Below are 20,915 nucleotides of genomic sequence, written 5' to 3' on the forward strand. Positions count from 1 at the left end.
TTTGGCTAAAACGAAGCAAATAAAAGGATCAAGAAAAAAACAACCAAACGTTACTCATTTACAATGAAATTCCACAAACTCACAATTCACAACCTATTCTTAAACATGTTTTTTGATTTATATGAGCCACGAATGCAGGGCCTACTTTAGAGAGGGGGATGGGGATTCGAACCTATGACCTATCGTTCACAGTTTTCAATCTTAACCACTAAGTCAAGCATCTTTAGCATATTAGAATGATCAAGGATATCAATGCTCCCCCTAATAAGTGTTAGAAGTACTTATATGCGTTGACTTAATACAATGAATGAACAAAATTGTCAGAGCTGGAGAGGATCACTTTTTGCTGAGCAATAGAACATAACTTATAGCTTTGTATCATTCAAAAAAAAAACTACAAAGGACAAGAATTTGCCCAACAGGACAATCGACAGCGCTTCTTGCGTGTGCCGGCCACACACGAAATTACAATTGTGGTCGCGCGTGCGTCTCCCTGTCTGCCCGTCTGCTCATTTTCAAATGGTCATATCTCACTCTTTTCTCATCAGAATCGAGCTTTTCAAATGGTCATATCTCACTTGTGTATTATAACCTTCAATTTTGGTTGTTTTTGGGACATTTTTGGTCTTCACCGGGACTGACCATATTTTCTCCTGAAACGTTCCTAAGAAAGCCGAAGTGACTTGTAAGTTTGCGCGGGTACTAGACACCATTAGTGTTGCCTCGAAAAGCCTTTAAACACCCCATTTGTTCATTTCTCGTGAAACCTAAAGCTACCTCGAAATAAACGTAAAGGCATCCACATATTCGTTCCAAGCCACATAACTCCTTACAAATGACCTTCCAATCCCCTAGGAGGCAACCAGTGGTGTTCGGGCATCGGGAAAATTCTAAAGCGTGTATTATAACCTTCAATTTTGATTGTTTTTGGAACATTTTTTGACTTCTGCAGGCCTGGTCATATTCTCTGCTAAAAAGTTCCTAGGAAAGCTGACGTGAATTCTAACATTGCTTGGGTGCTTGACACCATTTACATTGCTTCAAAAAGCTTCTGAACACCACATTTTTCATTTCTCGTGAAACCCAAAATTGCCTCGAAATGAACGTAAATGCATCCACATAATGGTTCCAAGCCACATGACTCATTTCCGATGACCTCCCATGTCCCTAGGAGGAATCCAGTGGCGTTCAAAGCTCGGACCCCAGAAAAGTCTGAAAGCGTGTATTATAACTTGAAATTTTGGTTGTCTTTGGGATAGTTTTAGACTTCTCCGAGACCTGGCCATATTTTTTCTCAAAACGTTCCTAGGAAAGCCGAAATGACTTGTAAGATTGCTTGGGTGCTGGCACCATTAGTGTTGCTCGAAAAGCCTTGAGACACCCTATTTGTTCATTGCTCGTGAAGCCTAAAAGTGCATCGAAATGAACGTAAAGGCATCCACATATATTTGTTCCAAGCCATATGACTCCTTTCCAATGACCTCTGTTCCCCTAGGAAGCCTCCCGTGGCGTTCAGAGTTCGGGCTCTTGGAAATCCGAAATCGTGTATTATAACCTTTAATTTTGGCTGTTTTTCGAACATTTTTGGACTTCTCTGGGCCTGGCCATATTTCACCCTAAAACTTTCCTAAGAAAGCCGACGTGACTTGTAACGTTGCGCGGGTGCTTGGCACCACTTATGTTGCCTCGAAAAGTCTCTAAACACGCTATTTGTTTATTTCTCGTGAAACCTAAAACTGTCTCGAAATGAACGTAAAGGCATCCACATATTCGTTCCAAGCCACATGACTCCTTTCCAATGAACTCCCATGTTCCTACGAGGCATCCAGTGGCGTCCGAAGCTCGGGTACCGGGAAAGTCCGAAAGCAGGTATTATAACCTTTGATTTCGGTTGTTTTTAGGACATTTTGGACTTGTCCAGGCCTAGCCATATTTTCTCCCAAAACGTTCTTTGGAAAGCTGAAGTGACATGTAAGGTTGCGCGGCTGCTTGGCACCATTAGTGTTGCCTGAAAAAGCCTTTAAACATCCGATTTGTTCATTTCTCGTGAAATCTTAAACTGCCTCGAAATGAACGTAAAGGCATCCACATATTCGTTCCAAGCCACATGACTCCTTTCCAATGACCTCCCATGTCCCTAGGAGGCATCCCGTGGCGTTTGAAGCTCGGAGCTCGGGAAAGTTCGAAAGCGTGCATTATAACCTTAAATTTTGGTTTTTTTGGGACATTTTTGGACTTCTCCGAGATTAGTCATATTTTCTCCCAAAACATTCCTAGGAAAATCGAAGTGACTTGAAAGGTTGCGTGGGTGCTTGGCACCATCAGTGTTGCCTTGAAAAGTCTTTAAACACGCACCCTACTTGTTAATTTCTTGTGAAACCTAAAACTGCCTCGAAACGAACGTAAAGGCATCCACATATTTGTTCCAAGCCACATGGCTCCTTTCCAATGACCTCCCATGCCTCTAGGAGGCATCCTTTGGCGTTCAGAGTTCGAGTTCCGGGAAAATCCGAAAATGTATAGTATAACCTTCAATTATGGCTGGTTTTGGGCCATTTTTGGACTTCTCCGGGCCTGGCCATATTTTCTTATGAAACGTTCCTAGGAAAGCCGACGTGATTTATAACGTTGCGCGGGTGCTTGACACTATTTTTGTGGCCTTGAAAAGCCTCTAAACACCCCATTTGTTCATTTCTCGTGAAACCTGAAATTGCCTCGAAATGAACGTAAAGACATCCACATATTCGTTCTAAGCCACATGATTCTTTTACAATGATCTTCCATACCCCTAAGAGGCATCCCGTGGCGTTCGAAGCTCGGGCCCCAGGAAAGTCTGAAAGCGTGTATTATAACCTTCAATTTTGGCTGTTTTTGGGACATTCTTTGATTTCTTTGGGCCTGGTCATATTTTATCCGAAAAATTCCTAAGAGTGCCGACATGACTTGTAACGTTGCGCGGGTGCTTGACACAATTCGCATTTCCTCGATAAGCCTAAACACCCCATTTGTTAATTTCTCATGAAATCCAAAATTGCCTCGAAATAAACGCAAATGCATCCAGATATTCGTTGAAGCCACATGAATTCTTTCCAATGACATCCCATGTCCCTAGGAGCCTTCCCATGGCGTTTGGAGATTGGTCCGTGGGAAAGTCCGAAAGCCTGTATTATAACCTTCAATTTTTGTTGTTTTTTTTTTTTACATTGTTGGACTTTTTCGGGCCTGGTTATACTTTCTCAGGAGACGTTCCTAGAAAAGGCGACGTGACTTGTAACGTTGCGCGGGTAGTTGACACCATTTTCCTTTTCTCTAAAAGTCTCTTAATACCGCATTTGTTCATTTCTCGTGAAAATCAAAATTTAGTCTTCAATTTTGGCTGTTTTTATTACATTGTTAGACTTTTTCGGGCCTGGTCATACTTTCTCACGAGACGTTCCTAGAAAAGGCGACGTGACTTGTAACGTTGCCCGGGTAGTTGACACCATTTTCCTTGTCTCTAAAAGCCTCTTAATACCGCATTTGTTCATTTCTCGTGAAAATCAAAATTTAGGATTAAATAACTATTGTTGCATAGAAATCTATTGTAATTTCTTTTATTACCGACAAAAGATGTATATAATGGGGCATAGACTATAGAGTTAGATGAGAGAATTTTAGTTGGAAAATATATCATTTTGTGACTGAAGATCAATTTGAGGCAGAAAACTCGGTGGTCTTTCAAGGAAATTTTGTCGTCTAGAATTTCAAAAATGGGAAACATGATCTTCATGAGAGTTTCCCTGCCAAATAGATTTTTTTAATGTTTATTGATTTACACATTCTTACTTCCGTTTCTGTAGTTACGTAAGTGATGTTTTCTTTTTTTAATAATGCAAAGCGATGGCCTCCGGGTTTATTTTTACCGAGTGGGTTCTGGTGACTTCTTATTGTATTATGTATTTTCCTAGATGGTAATTAAATTTTTTACGGTGGACACTTAAAGCATGATTAAAGTAATTGTGTCATGTTATAAAAGCAAGAAGTCACGAATTCAAATCTTGTTGCAAGCAAATTTTACTTTTGTTAATCGACATGACTTATGTCAACATTGGACAATTTTAGTGGAGTAACAAAGGTGACACATGACGTGTATTTATGTCGCACACACCTTTTAATATATTTGTATAGATTGCTCAACTTATGTTATTTCGATCTCTTATAACGCACTTATACCGTAATTTTTTTATTTGCATATATAATTTCATTGATACAAATATTAAGAAGACGAAATTTTTTAAAGTATTACACTATTGTCGATTAACCAACTAAATTTCTTTTTCCGCAAAACTTAATCAACAAAAACATCTTCTAATAACATACAATTTATAGTTTGAGGAATTTGTGACACCAAACAATAAAAAGAAAAAAAAAAATCCAATTTCTGATTAGTGAAGCAATTCCTTTTAGAATTATTTTGCTTTATTATTGAAGAAAATGAAGAACTAATTATTGAAAATACTTTTGATAAAATTGAAATCATAAACTACAAAGATAAATTTAATCTCAATCTATATGCTATATTTTTTATATTTCTGATCGAATTTAATGATAAAATAATCAATATTAGATCACATGCGATTACCTGGGACATCAACCAAGTCAACAAACTAATTTGTGATTCAATATATACTTGATATTTATGATTTTTCACTTGAAGGATGACAGTAGCATAGTTGGAAAGCAAGGGCTTGATGTAAAATAGCTTATGAAGTATGAGCCATATGCATAGTACCGACCTACTTATTTTGTCTTGGAATATTAATGTGCTACGCGCTATTATATTCCTTTTTTTATCATATATTTGAAGTTTGACAAAAGGCTATAATTAGAATATAAGAGTTGGGACCCTCTCCAACTTCGATGTATATATTTCTTCATTGTACAGAATTGCAAAATTAGAGGCTAGGATTCAACTAAAACGTAGTAGTAGTAAATGCCAATATTGTGTTCAACTCCAATGTTAAAATTTTCGATCTTCTTGCACATTGTCAAAATTTCACGCTATCTGTAAGTCTAACGAATCATGATCTAGCGGGTTATTCTCCGTGGTTATGGTTGGATGGATATACGAGAGGAATATCTATGGCCACGGTAGGGGAATTTGCGTTCGCATTGATAAGGAGTGTTCGCATTTTCGATTACATGGTGTTAATGTGGTGTACCAAGCCACATAACACTAACGCCAAGGAATAACACTTTATCTTGTATAATAAAAGACTACACTTCTAGAGATAAAGGGGTTGTTTAGTAAAAAAAATAATTATTTTAGTACTTGCTAGAGGTTGGGTATTAAAATTATTGCTTTTATAACAATTGACTTGTTAGAGGTTAGTTGCCAAAATTGCTCTTAAAACAATTAATCGTCAGTTAAACTTGTTCTATTAGTAAAATAACAATAAGTAAATTACATTCCAAATATAAAAAATGTTCTAAATTCCATCTCTATTCCAAAATAAGATTAATTTATTGATTATTTTTTGAAAACACTATCTTCTAAAACTGAAAGAAAGTAGTTCAAAACTTTATTTCACCATACAACACTTTCAATAGTAAAGTTTAGATTTAATTGAGAAGTGACCAATTGCGCATAGTATAGAGGGAAGAAAGAAAGAAAGTCCACAATCCAGTTTATATAGTAGTATACATGGTTCTCACTTCTTAGTCATGAAAAATGAAATAGATCACCTCATGGGCCATCATCTAGTTAGAAAAATATCTAATTTTTTGCAAAGTTGTTGCAATTCGTGTAAAATTTTGCTCCTAAAAGTCTCACAATGTTCCACTATATAAAGGCTAGTCCCCATTCATTCATTTGCCACAACAATCTATCAAGTCCCAAAATAACAACCCGTCTTTCTTAAAAAAGAAAAGCTTTTATTTGTATTAGTTTATAAGATGTTTAAAGCTCAGTCATCAGTTACCCTCCTCATATGCCTCAACCTAATATTTTTCTCTTTGGTGAGTTGCCATTATGTCCCTTGCCCACCACCACCACATACCTCTAAACCCCCTAGCCCTAGCGGTGGCCACCATGGAGGGATGTCACCGACACCCATGTTATCACCACCTAGCAAGTCACCAACACCAGTGCCATCAGGCCCGTCACTACCTGGCAAATCACCAACACCAGTGCCATCAGTCCCATCACCACCTGGCAAATCACCAACACCGGTGCCATCAGGCCCATCACCACCAAGTAAAACACCAGTAACGCCAGTGCCATCAGGCCCGTCACCACCTAGCACATCACCAACACCTGTGCCATCAGTCTTGTCACCACCTAGCAAATCACCAACACCATCATCACAAGGCAATTGTCCCATAGATGTCCTCAAGTTGGGAGCTTGTGCCAATGTATTGGGTAACTTGCTTGGGCTTGTCATTGGAACTCCACCACAGAGTTCATGCTGCTCTCTCCTACAAGGGTTGACCGACCTTAATGCAGCAGTTTGCCTTTGCACAGCCATTAAAGCGAATGTTTTAGGGATCAACCTTAACGTCCCTGTCTCGTTGAGTTTGTTGCTCAACAACTGTGGCAAAGGGGCACCCTCTGGCTTCCAATGTTCTTAAAGCTATTACTCTCAAGGGTCATCAAAATCTTAAGTATTATTTCCATGTTACAACATTAGAGCGGCTTAAAACTGTTTTATTCATAATTGTATACGTGTTTATTTTTTTCTGTTTTTTTTTTCTATTGGTGATTAAGGCCCTCGATCACCACCAGGTCTAAGATTATAGACTTGTAGTAATCTTTTCCATTCAAGGGATAAAGACATACATGAGTTTTCTTGAATAAAATTGAACAATGTGTTTGATAAAGTTAGTATTATAAAATTCCATGCATGTATTATCTACGATTATCAACCTTAATTATAAAGTGCATGCATTTATTATTAGTGTTATCGCAAAATGCATGTAGAGCTCATTCAACTACTTTTACACCAATTCAAAATAATAACCATGGCAAGTTGGAGCTAAAATGATCAACTAATCAAATTATATTGATTTCACAATAACATACTATAATATTTCAGGCTTTGAATGGCCGCTTAATTAAGTCAAATATAATGTATTAAGATTGACTCTAAAAATTAATTTCGCACCAATTTTAGTTAGTTACGGATCCAGAAACTTGAACCTACGGGTTCAAAAATAAGCAAATTACCATTCATCAAGCCTATATAAATTTATGGTTCTCAAAGACAATATGCCCCAACGCAAGAAGATAAAATGGGAGGTACCTATGGATTGGCATCCTCGGCCCTCCATGCTGAGAGCCAAACTTTCCTTAAAGCTATCCAATGGGCTCATTCTAATGGAATGCAACGAGTTACTTTTTATACTGATTGTGCGAATCTCATACAAGCGCTACGTTATCCAATGGTTGTCCTTTCGTCGGTCTACTAGACCATCAGAGACATTAAAATCCAAGCTGCAACTTTCCGTTGGTGTTTTATTTTGAAAGTGAATCGCCAACAAATTCAACGAGTACATGATACAGCTCAGCTGTATGCCAGAACTTGTTCGCGGTTCACGAATTAAATGCTTTAGTTATGTTTTAGATCCTGCTTTTTCCCCATTGTAAAAAAAAAGAAGATAATATATCCCTTAAACACATCATTTTGGGCCAAAATTTTGAAGGAGTTTCATTAAATTTTCGAATTCGACTATTGGACACATATACTATCCGAGCACGAGTGCTCAAGGTCAAATAACAAATAATTTTAATACATATATATATGTAAAATTTAATATATTTATTTGAGCAACAATCTCGAGATAAATAGCAAAATAATATAACATTTGGTATTAGAGTAGTATAATGAACACTAAATTTTAAAATAGATAAAACGTAGCTTTATATGGTTTCAATAAAAAAAATATAGATCCCCATCATCACTCTATGATGCAGAAATTCTACCATTATGTTTCTTTTGGCTAAAGCGAAGCAAAGAAACAGATCAAGAAAAAAACAACCAAACGCTAGTCGTTTACAATGAAATTCCACAAACTCATAATTCACAACCTATTTTTAAACATTTTTTTATCCGTATGAGCTATAAATGCAATACAAAGTATAAAAAAAGGATGGGGATTTGAACCTATAACATATCGTTTACGGCATCTACTATAAAAATATATTAAAAGGTGTACGAAAATAAGAAACTGTGCCATGTGGTGCTCTCCCCTAGGGAGTTTTAGTTCATATAATCTATGTACAATAAAAAAATTAAGAAATTGCATAGTACAGGGTTTGACCCCGAGACCTCAAGTACATATACTAAAGTTTTAACTATTAGTGTTACTATCATAAAGTATTATATTAATAAATGAAATTGTTTTTATCCAGAACATAGTCCGAACCTAATAACGTAACTAGTTTCAATATTAATCACTAGATCAAGCCCATATTAAAATGACCAAGGATATCGATGTTCCCCATATAAGTGTTAGAAGTAATTCTAAGCGTTGACCTACTACAATGAAAGAACAAAATTGTGAGCTAGAGTGGTCACTTTTTGCTGAGCAATAGAACATAGTTTATAGGCTATAGCCTTGTATGATTTCAATAAAAAAATATCTGCAGCGGGGAAGAATTTTCCCAGCAAGACAATCGAACCCGCGACATTCCACGCACAAGCTACAAACTTCAACTTAGGTTTATAAGTTATGACCACTCGGTAAAAGCTCCTTCATTTATACTTCCTCCGTTTCATAATAGGTGAAACATTTCTTTAAAAAAAGCTATCACATAAAAGAGAGTAATGTTGCACTTATTATGGAACGGAAGAAGTACAATATAGCAAGAAAATATATTTATAATCCAATATGAGTTCAACTGAACCCAGTGAATCCACATTGGATCCATGATTTTAGCAAAGTATTGCAACATTGGGCTAAAATTACCCAAAATCAACTAATTAATATTGCAAACAATATTGTTTTTAGACTAAGGCTATGTGTGGGAACATAATATAAGCTGAAATAGAGATGAAACTGATAAGATAGTTGAAAGGAGTTAAGATAAGATAGTTGAAACTTTCAGCACCTTAAATCGAGATGCTAATATTTGATAGCAATTCAGTTTCAGTCAATTTTTGATCTTAAACTTTATTTAAACTCTTACTCCAAACACGACTATTTATGTGACATAAACTTTCATCACCTACTCATTTAAAGTGACTTAAATATATTGTCAACCAAACCTAAAGAAATTCTTCTATTCCTATGTCTCTTATCTCTTCTAACCAACATGTGCAAATTAAGTACTTATGTAGTGGGGGAAAAGTAACAAAAAAAACAAATGGGCTCTAATATAATTTGAGACTCACTGAAAAGTATACTTTGCCGCTCTTTCACTTTTTTAAGGTACATTAAAGTTCCTTGCAAGTAGTAGGTGATACGGGGATCACTCATGCAAGAGGTGAGACTCGATCCCTTAACCTTCGGGATAGGAGCTGATGCCAATACCACTAGATTAACACGGAACACCTGTGGTTATTTGATGCTCTTTGACTGGTTGCTTGAGTTTGATCAATACTATTTGAACCAGTTCGAATACAATCGAAACTACTAAAACATTTGACTTGTATATGGAAATTCAATTACCTTCATGGAGTCTATAGTACATCTATATTTCATTCGTTCTGAATTACTTTTAACAGATGAACTTTTATACTCTCTTTTGACCATCCAATATGATTAATATATAAGGTTAAACATATTCATGGAGGATCTTGTTAGATATATCTCGTTGTGTACTTTTAAACTATCAACTTTTTATTATTTTTACTCGTAGACAATAAAAGATATAAATGGCTAAAGTTGTGCAATGAGAGACACGAAAATTCTACATTTGCAGCTAAGTTGGAATGGAGGTAGTATTAAAAAGAGTGTCCAAAGTCATTTGTCATCCCACAACCCTTATGAAAGGGACTTTTTTTTCTATGTCAAATCCTCATTAAATAGATTTCAGACCGACTAGAAGTTGCAACATGTGATAATTTCCATTTTATGAAGTAAGATTTATTTGGCCACCAAATCAATATACTCTATATATATATATGTATATGTATATGTATATGTATATGTATAGGTATATGTATATGTATATGTATATGTATATGTATATGTATATGTATATGTATATGTAGATATATATGTATATGTATATGTATATGTATATATATGTATATGTATATGTATATATATATATATATATATTATATAATATATATATATATATATATATATATATATTGTATATGATATATATATGTATATGTATATGTATATGTATATATATATATATATATGTATATGTATATATATATATGTATATGTATATACATATATATATATATATATATACACCTACTTGTTCAACGCTATACTTAGATTCTGCTCTTCTAAAAGGAACGTCAGCTCTAACAATTCCGTCCCCATCTATCAAAACGACCGGAAAGGTTTCAAAAAAAGTAGGCATACGGCGTACAAAGAGTTCACGTCCTTCTTTATCTCTAAAAATGGGGTGTCCTAACCATCCAACAGCTATTCCATCGCCGTTGTCCATTGAGCCCGCTCTAAATAATCCTCCTTTCGCAGGATTATTGCCAATGTAATCATAAAAAGCCAATTTCTCGGGAATTTTCGACCAAGCTTCCGATAAACTTTGATTTTCGGCTAACCCAGCACTTATTCGTCGGTATATTTCTTGCTGAAAGTATCCCTGATCCCATTGATAACGAGTCGGGCCAAATAATTCGATCGGAGTAGTTGCTGAACCATACCACATAGTTCCGGCAACAACAAAAGCTGCAAAAAAGACAGCAGCGATACTACTAGAAAGAACGGTTTCAATATTGCCCATACGTAATCCTTTGTATAGACGTTGAGGCGGACGGACACTAAGATGGAATAGACCGGCTAATATGCCTAATGTCCCTGCTGCAATATGATGAGAGGCTATTCCTCCTGGAACAAAAGGATCAAAACCTTCCACGCCCCATGCTGGACTTACAGGTTGTACTTTTCCAGTTAGTCCATAAGGATCGGACACCCATATTCCGGGCCCGTACAAGCCTGTTACATGAAATGCACCAAAACCAAAACAAGCCACCCCGGAAAGAAATAAATGAATTCCAAAAATCTTAGGCAAATCCAAAGAAGGTTTTCCTGTACGTTCATCAGAAAATATTTCTAGATCCCAATACACCCAATGCCAAATAGCTGCCAAAAAGCACAAGCCAGAAAACGCAATATGCGCTCCGGCCACACCTTCGTAACTCCAAATGCCGGGATCCGTTATAGTCCCCCCTGTAATACTCCAACCGCCCCATGAATTGGTTATTCCTAAACGAGTCATGAAAGGTATAACGAACATACCCTGTCTCCACATTGGATCAAGAACGGGGTCAGAGGGATCAAAAACTGCTAATTCATACAGAGCCATCGAACCGGCCCAACCAGCAACCAGAGCTGTATGCATGATATGGACAGAAATCAAGCGGCCGGGATCATTCAATACGACGGTATGAACACGATACCAAGGCAAACCCATGGAAATACCCCTTTATCAAAGAAAAATGACACTATGTAACTTTATTGCATTGGAAAAGACTATGACTATGCAATGGATCCCTTTTGTTCCATAGATTATCTCGGAACAAGGGTTAATATTTGTTCTATTCTGTTGGTAATAATGGAACAATTAGGTTTGTAGGAACAAAGAGAAACAAATCTATTCTATACCCGATAAGTAGCAATACGCAATGGGGAGTTGATACCAGCGTCTATCAGTAAATGCTTTCATACTTGTTCATAATTGGAAGGCTATATTAGTAAGAATTTTCCTTTATTTATTCTCTCTTCTTAAACTAAACCTTTCTAATCTATGCAGAAAATCGAATTAAAAGAAGGTTGATATTATAAAGACAATAATCCTAAATCCTAATTATTACGTTTCCACATCAAAGTGAAATAGAGTACTTAATTATTTTTTCTTTCATTTAATGCCTATTGGTGTTCCAAAAGTTCCCTTTCGAAGTCCTGGAGAGGAAGATGCATCTTGGGTTGACGTATAGTGCGACTTGTCAGATATATTGGGTCATATGGGATTTTCCCGTTCTCTCTCCCGATTGAGATATCCCCCCTTTCGCCCAAGAAAGATTGATTGAATCATCCAAAATTTGGAGCGTGAAATGCAATTAGATCCTTTTTTTAGTTTTAGGGGGATTCAGATTAATATTATCAATTAGAATAATTTATGGTTGGCTCAGTTGGACCAAAAAAATGAAGTATCCAGGCTCCGCTTATAAAAACCCCAATCCCAATTGGGAATATATTGCAAATTACTACTTGTATTATATAGTTTATTTACTTTAAACTCTTAATCGTTTCAATTTGAAATTCAAAATAGAAAAAGAGCTATCTTAACCTTAATCACTCAATTAAAGTAATGAATATAATATGTTGAATATTGAAATTGACGAAAGAAACGATATGAAATAAATAAAAAAAGGGGAAATTTTAAGAACAAAAACAAGTGGTATTGGAAACATTTGCCCTATATGTGCAAATCAAAATCGGGCAGATCTTTACCCGGAGTAGAGCATAAACCTAAAAAAAGAAAAGAGACCCATTCAAGAACAAGAAAATGACATCGTGATTTGGATTGGATCTCGATGATATGATACATCAATGAAAAGTAAGTTCAATTTTTTTTTCGATTTTAGTAGAATTTTATTCTATTATTATATGGGTAATTTCGGGAAAGGAACAAAAAGTAATCTTTCTTGAAAAATAGAAAAGAAGACCCTTGATTATTCATTATAAGTTGAAAAAACCTCGATGAAAAAAAAAGGATATAAAATCTACACATTGATTTTTTTTCACAATTTTGTTTGAACCGTATGCATCAAAAGGTGCATGTACGGTTCCTAAGGGATACAATTTTACCCTAATCAACCGACTTTATCGAGAAAGATTACTTTTTTTAGGCCAAGAAGTCGATAGCGAGATCTCAAATCAACTTATAGGTCTTATGGTATATCTCAGTATCGAGGACGATACCAAGGATTTGTATTTGTTTATAAATTCTCCTGGCGGATGGGTAATACCCGGAGTAGCTATTTATGATACCATGCAATTTGTGCGACCAGATGTACATACAATATGTATGGGGTTGGCTGCTTCAATGGGATCTTTTATCCTGGTCGGAGGAGAAATTACCAAACGTTTAGCATTCCCTCACGCTTGGCGCCAATGAGTTTTTTATTTGAGAGAAAAAAGAAGACTATGCCTTCACCATATGAAATATTAATATTAAGTAATAATAGCATGGCACTTTGAATTCGATATGAGAAAATTTTGCTCGATTTTATTTTCAAAACATTCGATTATGTATCGAAAGAGTAGTATGAGATGAAGAGTATTCCCGATTTTTTGATTTTATATCAGGAGTCCATTTCAGCGTCACAAACTTTTTTTTCATAAAAAAAGACTCTATTTATGTTTGAAAGAATACAAAAAAGCTTTCTTCCTTATTTTTCAGATCAAAAAGAAACTTTGGGATTGCTGAACTACAGACGAAATAAATATCTAAAGCAACGGAGCCATCATAGTATTTTTGAACTCCTACGAAAAGAAGGGTGGTAATTGGATAATTTACTGATCTGGATCTGATCGATCCTATATTTTCTCTTTTTTTTTCAACGGAAAATGAAAGTAAATTCCATTGTATAGCCGTATGCAATGCGAAAAAGATGCACGTACGGTTGTTCAATTCTATCTTTTTTATTGTTATTCCGTATTTTTTCTCGTCGCCTCTTTGTGCGAGATAGAAGAACTTTTTTTAGGATATATCATCAGGGTAATGATTCATCAACCCGCGAGCTCTTTTTATGAGGCCCAAACGGGAGAATTTCTCCTGGAAGCGGAAGAACTTTTGAAATTGCGCGAAACCCTCACAAGGGTTTATGGACAAAGAACGGGCAAACCCTTATGGGTTGTATCCGAAGATATGGAAAGAGATGTTTTTATGTCAGCAACAGAAGCCCAAGCTCATGGAATTATTGATCTTGTAGCAGTCGAATAAAAATAGTTAACCGTTTGAAATTTTATATTGTTACTAGGTTTACCATTCTAGGTTTACTATTCTATTAACTAGAAATACATTCGGTTAGGATTGATCTAAACCAGCCCATTATGTATATGATTCAGCATGCCAACTATTAAACAACTTATTAGAAATACAAGACAGCCAATCAGAAATGTGACGAAATCCCCCGCGCTTCGGGGATGCCCTCAGCGCCGAGGAACATGTACTAGGGTGTATGTGTGACTCGTTCAGATTATAAACTGGAACAAAAACAAATGAAAGAAAACAATTTTTCCAGTATCAATGATCAGTACTGGTGAATAGTATAAAACTCCAGTCACTATCTAAAATGAATAAAATGAAAAGGCTTAAAGAACCACGGGACTATGATACTTCTTTTCTTTTTAAATGTATATGTATATGTATATATATATATATATATATATACATATATATATGTATATATACATATATATATGTATATATACATATATATATATGTATATATACATATATATATATGTATATATACATATATATATATGTATATATACATATATATATATATATATATTATATATATATATATATATATATATATATATGTATATATACATATATATATATGTATATATACATATATATATATATATACATATATATATATATATATATATATATATATATATATATATACATATACATATACATTTAAAAAGAAAAGAAGTATCATAGTCCCGTGGTTCTTTAAGCCTTTTCACATGTACACCTTGATATTATTTTATTCAATTCAACTTGTCTATCCTAGATTTATTTTTTCTAAACCTATCTAAATTTTATCGATTGTTTTAAACTTTTCTTAATATTTCAGGAATTTTCGATATTTTCTTAACTTTTTAAATTCTTTGCTTAACTACCTGTATTTTTTTTTTCTGAATTCTTCTTAATTTTTTTCTTTTCTAAAATATTTCTAAACTTCATTGAAACTGAGTAAAAATAAGTGGAGCAAATTAGACTCAAATCGAAGCAACCGATGCGTGCAACAAGAAACCGGCAAGGAAGAATGAGGAATGCCTCATGGAATAAATTTGTTTTTGACCAACCTCCTATAAATTGAGTCAAGCGTATCATCGTCAATGTGCTTATGTTTAATGATTAACACAAGTTATTTAGACACATTTTGTTCTCACTCATGCGCACACTCTGGAACTTCTAAGGAGGTTACCCATTCTAAGAATACTCGTAGCTGAGCACGCGCGCTTAACTTGGAGCAGCTTAGGAAGTGAATTCTCTAAAAGAAAAATACATCTTATTGGTATGTATAGCTGCTAAATTCCTTTTAAAACAATCATGAAGGATATTACATGTAAGCAATAACTTTAATATCTAAAGAATGAAGATCAACTCGTAGCAAAAAAAGAAAAGAAAAGATAAGGCCGTGAATGATGATGATATTGAAGTTTAAATAACTAGCATGTTAGAATTCTGGACCCTTTTTAATGACGAGTGAGTTTTCCGGGCAATGTTCTAATTTGTTACTTTTTGTAACTTTTTGTCAAGTTATGAAAAATTGACGTAATGACATGATAAGTAATTGCATAATTTTTTCAAAAATAAACCCTTAAAGTTTGGGGATGAAAGCAATATTTTAGCTTTCTACAGGGAATTGGAGTAGAGATTTATGTCTATAATAGTCTTGTTAGTATCATAATAAGGTTTGGTGTCTAAAAACTTATGCAAATCTTTTATTAGTATATATAGCTGCTAAATCCCTTTTAAAGCAATCATGAAGGGTATTATATATAAGATGTAACTTTAGTATCTAAAGAATGAAGATCAACTCGTAGCAAAAAAAGAAGATAAGGCCATGAATGATGATATTAAAGCTTAAATAACTAGCATTTTTTTAATGACGAGTGAGTATCCCGGACAATGTCCCAATTTGTTACTTTTCGTAACTTTTTGTCAAGTTATGAAAAATTGACGTAATGACATGAAAAGTAATTGCATATTTTTTTCTAAAATAAACCCTTAAAGTTTGGGGGATGAAAGCAATAACTTAACTTTCTACAGAAAGTGGGAGTAAAGGTTTATGTCTATGATAGTCTTGTTATTTTCATAATAAGGCTGGGTGTCTAAATACTTGTGCAAATCTTTTAATGAGATATATTAAGGCCTTATGATATTTTATTTTGAAATACTAAACAATAGTGGTATGTTGGATAGATGGTTAAGCTTTCACTTTTCATTTCAAAGGTCACGTGTTCGATACCTTGTAACTATACAAAATTATTTTTTAAATTGAGGGTTTGACTGAAAACAAAGCATTTGCATTAGAGTCTCAAAGGAGAGTGTCACGTGTCACACAAACTTTCTTAGGAACACCTTTTAATATATTAGTACTTGCAATTTTTGCACGCTATGCATGCGTGTCATATTAACATTCTTTTTCTCAATTAGTTATTCATCAGTGCAGCAAAAAAATTGATTGGAACAAATATTTTTAATGATTTTTAATTTTTTCAATATATTTTTCTTAAATCAAATGTTTCGTTGCTTTTTTTTGTTACTTGTTTATCATTATTCAAATCTCTATTATATAAGTGAAGGAAATACAAAGTATAAGAAAGTCTGTGCTCAAATAAAGTAGAAGTCTTTGTGTATCAAATTCAATCGTTGAATATTAATAAAGTAGAAGAGTTTGATTTATATAATAGAAATTACTGAATAATAGTCAACAATTAGGTTTTAACATATTATCATTATAATTTGAATATGAAATTCATGTTTTATTTTTTGTACGGATTATTTCAATCAAGTTATATTGTCAATTTAATTTTTGATCAGAAATTTTCACATACATTTAAGAAGAGAAAATCATTCTCCTTAATTTAATATTTAATTGAAATTTCAAATTCAATTTCATTATTAACTTATTCAATATATATGGCAAGTAGGATTATGTCCCTTAGTTAATAAGAATCGAAATCAGTAACTAGCTAGTTTAATTTCAAATCAATTATTGTCTAGGATCATGAATATCATACTAAGAGCTGAAGGCCAAAGAACTGTATATAAATCGATTCTTATCAAATGTCATGTGCATATAGATCTGTTTTTATGAATCGTCATAGCATAATATTGCAAGTTTCCAAACGTTAAGTGCCAGAATTTGCACTCTTTTATGCTGTACTAGTTGCAGTGTAAACAAGTTCTAGAGGATAGACATATATAATGACAATTGACAACTAAATAATAATGAGATAAATAATAGAATGACCAAAATTCAAGCTTGCTTCATTGATTGAACCCTCTACACATGGTTACCCCATAACAATACAAAAATCACCCTAATATTCTATCTTACATATTCTTAAACTAATGACAATATTTCCACTATAAAAAGCCTAAACATACTTCTCCAATATGCACCACAAATCCCCCAATCACAAGCCATCTTACTCATAACTTTAAGAACCCTCCTTTTGAGTTCTCCTAAGATGGCTTCAAAGACATTAGCATCAACTTCCCTCCTCCTATGCCTAAACCTTGTATTCTTCACTTTAGTGAGCTCCACCTATGTACCTTGTCCTCCACCACCCCAAACACCCTCAGGACACCACGGCGGACACCACGGTGGACACCACGGCGGACACCATGGTGGACACCACGGTGGAAGCCCATCGACACCAACGACGCCAGTAGTGCCACCAACTCAAGGCAAGTGCCCAATTGATACCCTAAAGTTGGGTGTGTGTGCCAATGTGTTGGGTGACTTGATCCACCTTGTTGTTGGTACTCCACCAAAAACTCCATGTTGCCCTCTTATTGAAGGGTTAGTAGACCTTGAAGCCGCTATTTGCCTTTGCACTGCCATTAAGGCTAACATTTTGGGAATTCACCTTAATGTTCCTCTCTCTTTGAGCTTATTGCTTAACTATTGTGGCAAGAGTGTGCCCTCTGGCTTCCAATGTCCTAGTTATTGATAACATGATGCTACAACCTTATTTTTTTAATTTATTTTGTACTGGTGAACGAAGAATGTTCTCATGATTCGTTATTTGTTGACCTTTGTTGTTTGATTTAATCGGTGATATGACCTCAATCACCTTCACTGTCCTCTGATTGGTGTAACTTCTTCGCTAGTTAAGACTTGATGAGTTTCTTTAATAAAGTCTGTTTATTTTTGATGGAGTTGGTTTTAAGTTACTGATACATGTATTCCATGGTAATTAGTATTACACAATATAATGCACTATGAGGAAGAAATATTGAGTTTTGGAACCCCGGAGGTTTAAACAAAAATAAACAAGGGTCTAGGGTTCCACTATGTTTGTGTTATATATTTTACTTGCTACAACCGATACTCACTCAAACTAAACAAATTATTAATTCCTCTTTATTAAATTTACTTTCGCTATTTGTAAAAATTATGGGCTACAATAATGATAACTATGACGAAGAAATATTGGTGCAAAAACTTGCTGTAAAGTAGTTTAAATAAAAAGTAATATAAGCTACTAAAATTCGATTTTCGTACAAAAATCTTTAAATAGTAGATAGTTATTACAAAAAACTCTATAATTAAAAAAAATATAATTTAAAAAGTTAAATGATTTGACCAAATCATCAAATCGTCTAGCACAAGATCAACTATTTAAACTAATGAATCATCTTTTAGTTTGGATAAAGGATGAAATATAACATATTTAGCTTTTAAATTAAATTAATATTATATTTTTATTAAAATTCTACTATTGTTTATATGTTGATTGCTTGTATCCTAAAAGATTAATCCAGCTATAAAACATTCAATATTTACTTATATAGCTGTACGTAATATCAAAATCATCCCTATCAAAAAAAATTATATTAAAATCATCATTGTAACATATATTATATAAATAAATGCACATTATTAACAAAATTTTTATTGTTAATGAGTTTTTTTGGAAATTAAGGCCATAATCTTTTAGACTTATTTTTAGTTTACTTTCTCTTTTCAGTTCAATCTCTTTTATTTCAATTCAATTTAACCTAAATTCTCTCATTACAAAAGAACGGGGTCTAAGTGAATAATTAGCCTTTTAATTTAACATTCAGAAGAGATAGAACATCATGAAAATAGTGCAAGCGATCTATTTGACAATTCTGTATCAAAAATTCAAGCTTTGATCATGTATCAGTATCACGGATCTTAATGATTTATTGATGAAGCCAAAGTCACGGATTGAAACTTTTGAGCATCGAAGTTAGCAAAGGAAGGAAAACAACATTCCAGAACTCAAAGATCTATTATTAACGCTGTAGAATATTATATTAATATTATTGTTTACAGCTATATGTAGCTTTATTGTCCATTATAAGCAGTTTTTCGTACACATTTCCAGTAACTTGCATATACGTGTTTGTTTTAGAGAAAATGGCACTAACGTGTATCTACGTACTCATTTGCATGCAATTCCGAAGTTTATAGTCACGGGTTGCTCCAAACAGTTTATCTATAAATTTCTTAAGCTCCTTATTCATCCTCACAAAACCTCATAGATTCATCAACACCATCAAAGAAAAAACCCCAACCATGGGGGAAACAAAATTTATAGCAATGTTTTTTATCTACATGATTTGCATGGTGATCTCATTGCCACCTATATATGCTTGTGGTTACTGTGACAAATCCCACCCACCTTATGGCCACCCTCCTTCACGTAAGAGCCCTTATCCTCGTTCACCACCTCATCATGGTGGTAAACCGCCTCATTATGGTGGTAAACCACCACGTCATGGAGGAGGTGGAGGACATGGAAGTAGGGGCCCACCACATCACGGCGGTGCGCCACCTATGGCTCCTCCCATAATCATGCCACCCATTATTGTTCCAGCTCCTCCAGTAATAACACCACCTCCAGTAATAATCACACCTCCTTCTGTCCCTTGTCCTCCAGGTGTGCCTGGCACTCCAGGAACTCCTGGTAGTCCAGGCACACCTGGCACACCAGGAACACCTGGTACTCCTGGGGCTCCTGGAACCCCAGCAGCACCGGGTAAAGGTGGAGGCGGTGGTGGTCGTGGAGGCGGTGGTTATGCTCCTCCTGGAAAAGGCGGAGGCGGAGGCGGATTAACCCCACCTGGAAGAGGTGGTGGTGGTGGTGGTAGGTCTCCTCCGGGAGGCGGGGGTAGGGGAGGTTATGCTCCTCCGGGAGGAGGAGGAGGTGGTCCACCAGGTGGTGGTGGCGGCGGCGGTGGCGGTCCAGGAGTGACTCCATCACCTACTACTCCACAAACATGTCCGATTGATGCACTAAAACTAGGGCTTTGCTTAGATGTTCTAGGAGGATTAGTGCATATTGGGCTAGGAGACCCAGTGAAGAATGTATGTTGTCCGGTACTTCAAGGTTTGTTAGAGCTTGAGGCAGCTTTATGTCTTTGCACAGCAATAAGACTAAAGCTTCTGAACTTGAACATATACATTCCCTTGGCTCTTACCGTCCTTGCAACTTGTGGATTGACGACTCCACCTGATTTCATTTGTCCGCCTATCTCCTAAAACTTAGTTTACCTCCATTATTCTTAGGTTATTTTGTATTTTCCGTCTTGTGTTATCTCCTAACAAGGAGATTAAGTAAGGTACTTGTAAGGATTTAAGCTGTGTTATGTGTGATCTTCTTATAGTTGCTATCTAGCTAGTAGCAACTTGCTACTTCTGCTTAGTTGATTGCTGGGCTTTGTTGTGAACATCGATTATGAACATTATCTCGAGAATAAATCTTTTTTCCAA

General features: G+C 35.0%; 4 protein-coding genes across 4 annotated transcripts; 3 read left to right on the forward strand and 1 right to left on the reverse strand.

Annotated features, from left to right (window-relative positions):
* The first annotated feature begins 5,845 nt into the window (after positions 1–5,845).
* On the forward strand, positions 5,846–6,858 carry LOC125497652 (lipid transfer protein EARLI 1-like). Its single transcript, XM_048645271.2, has one exon. The coding sequence runs from the start codon at positions 5,935–5,937 to the stop codon at positions 6,607–6,609; it is 675 nt and encodes a 224-aa protein (XP_048501228.1). The 5' UTR covers positions 5,846–5,934; the 3' UTR covers positions 6,610–6,858.
* A 1,104-nt stretch (positions 6,859–7,962) lies between these two features.
* On the reverse strand, positions 7,963–14,496 carry LOC125497964 (photosystem II CP47 reaction center protein-like). Its single transcript, XM_048645702.2, has 2 exons — positions 10,412–14,496; positions 7,963–7,977 (listed from the first exon to the last, which is right to left on the reverse strand). The coding sequence occupies exons 1-2, from the start codon at positions 11,597–11,599 to the stop codon at positions 7,963–7,965; spliced, it is 1,203 nt and encodes a 400-aa protein (XP_048501659.2). The 5' UTR covers positions 11,600–14,496.
* Positions 14,497–17,549: 3,053 nt separating this feature from the next.
* Positions 17,550–18,327, forward strand: LOC125497651 (14 kDa proline-rich protein DC2.15-like). The gene has a single exon (XM_057394854.1). It carries the CDS (start codon positions 17,638–17,640, stop codon positions 18,121–18,123), a length of 486 nt encoding a protein of 161 aa, XP_057250837.1. The 5' UTR covers positions 17,550–17,637; the 3' UTR covers positions 18,124–18,327.
* Positions 18,328–19,538: 1,211 nt separating this feature from the next.
* On the forward strand, positions 19,539–20,915 carry LOC104885287 (uncharacterized). The gene has a single exon (XM_010669982.4). The coding sequence runs from the start codon at positions 19,719–19,721 to the stop codon at positions 20,682–20,684; it is 966 nt and encodes a 321-aa protein (XP_010668284.1). The 5' UTR covers positions 19,539–19,718; the 3' UTR covers positions 20,685–20,915.

Source organism: Beta vulgaris, chromosome 5 (genome assembly GCF_026745355.1).
Source record: "Beta vulgaris subsp. vulgaris cultivar EL10 chromosome 5, EL10.2, whole genome shotgun sequence".
In the NCBI taxonomy this organism is placed as follows: domain Eukaryota; kingdom Viridiplantae; phylum Streptophyta; class Magnoliopsida; order Caryophyllales; family Amaranthaceae; genus Beta; species Beta vulgaris.

Coding starts and splice junctions, on each gene's coding strand:
- LOC125497651 (XM_057394854.1), top strand. CDS start 17,638: ATGGCTTCAAAGACATTAGCATCAACTTCCCTCCTCCTATGCCTAAAC.
- LOC125497652 (XM_048645271.2), top strand. CDS start 5,935: ATGTTTAAAGCTCAGTCATCAGTTACCCTCCTCATATGCCTCAACCTA.
- LOC104885287 (XM_010669982.4), top strand. CDS start 19,719: ATGGGGGAAACAAAATTTATAGCAATGTTTTTTATCTACATGATTTGC.
- LOC125497964 (XM_048645702.2), bottom strand. CDS start 11,599: ATGGGTTTGCCTTGGTATCGTGTTCATACCGTCGTATTGAATGATCCC.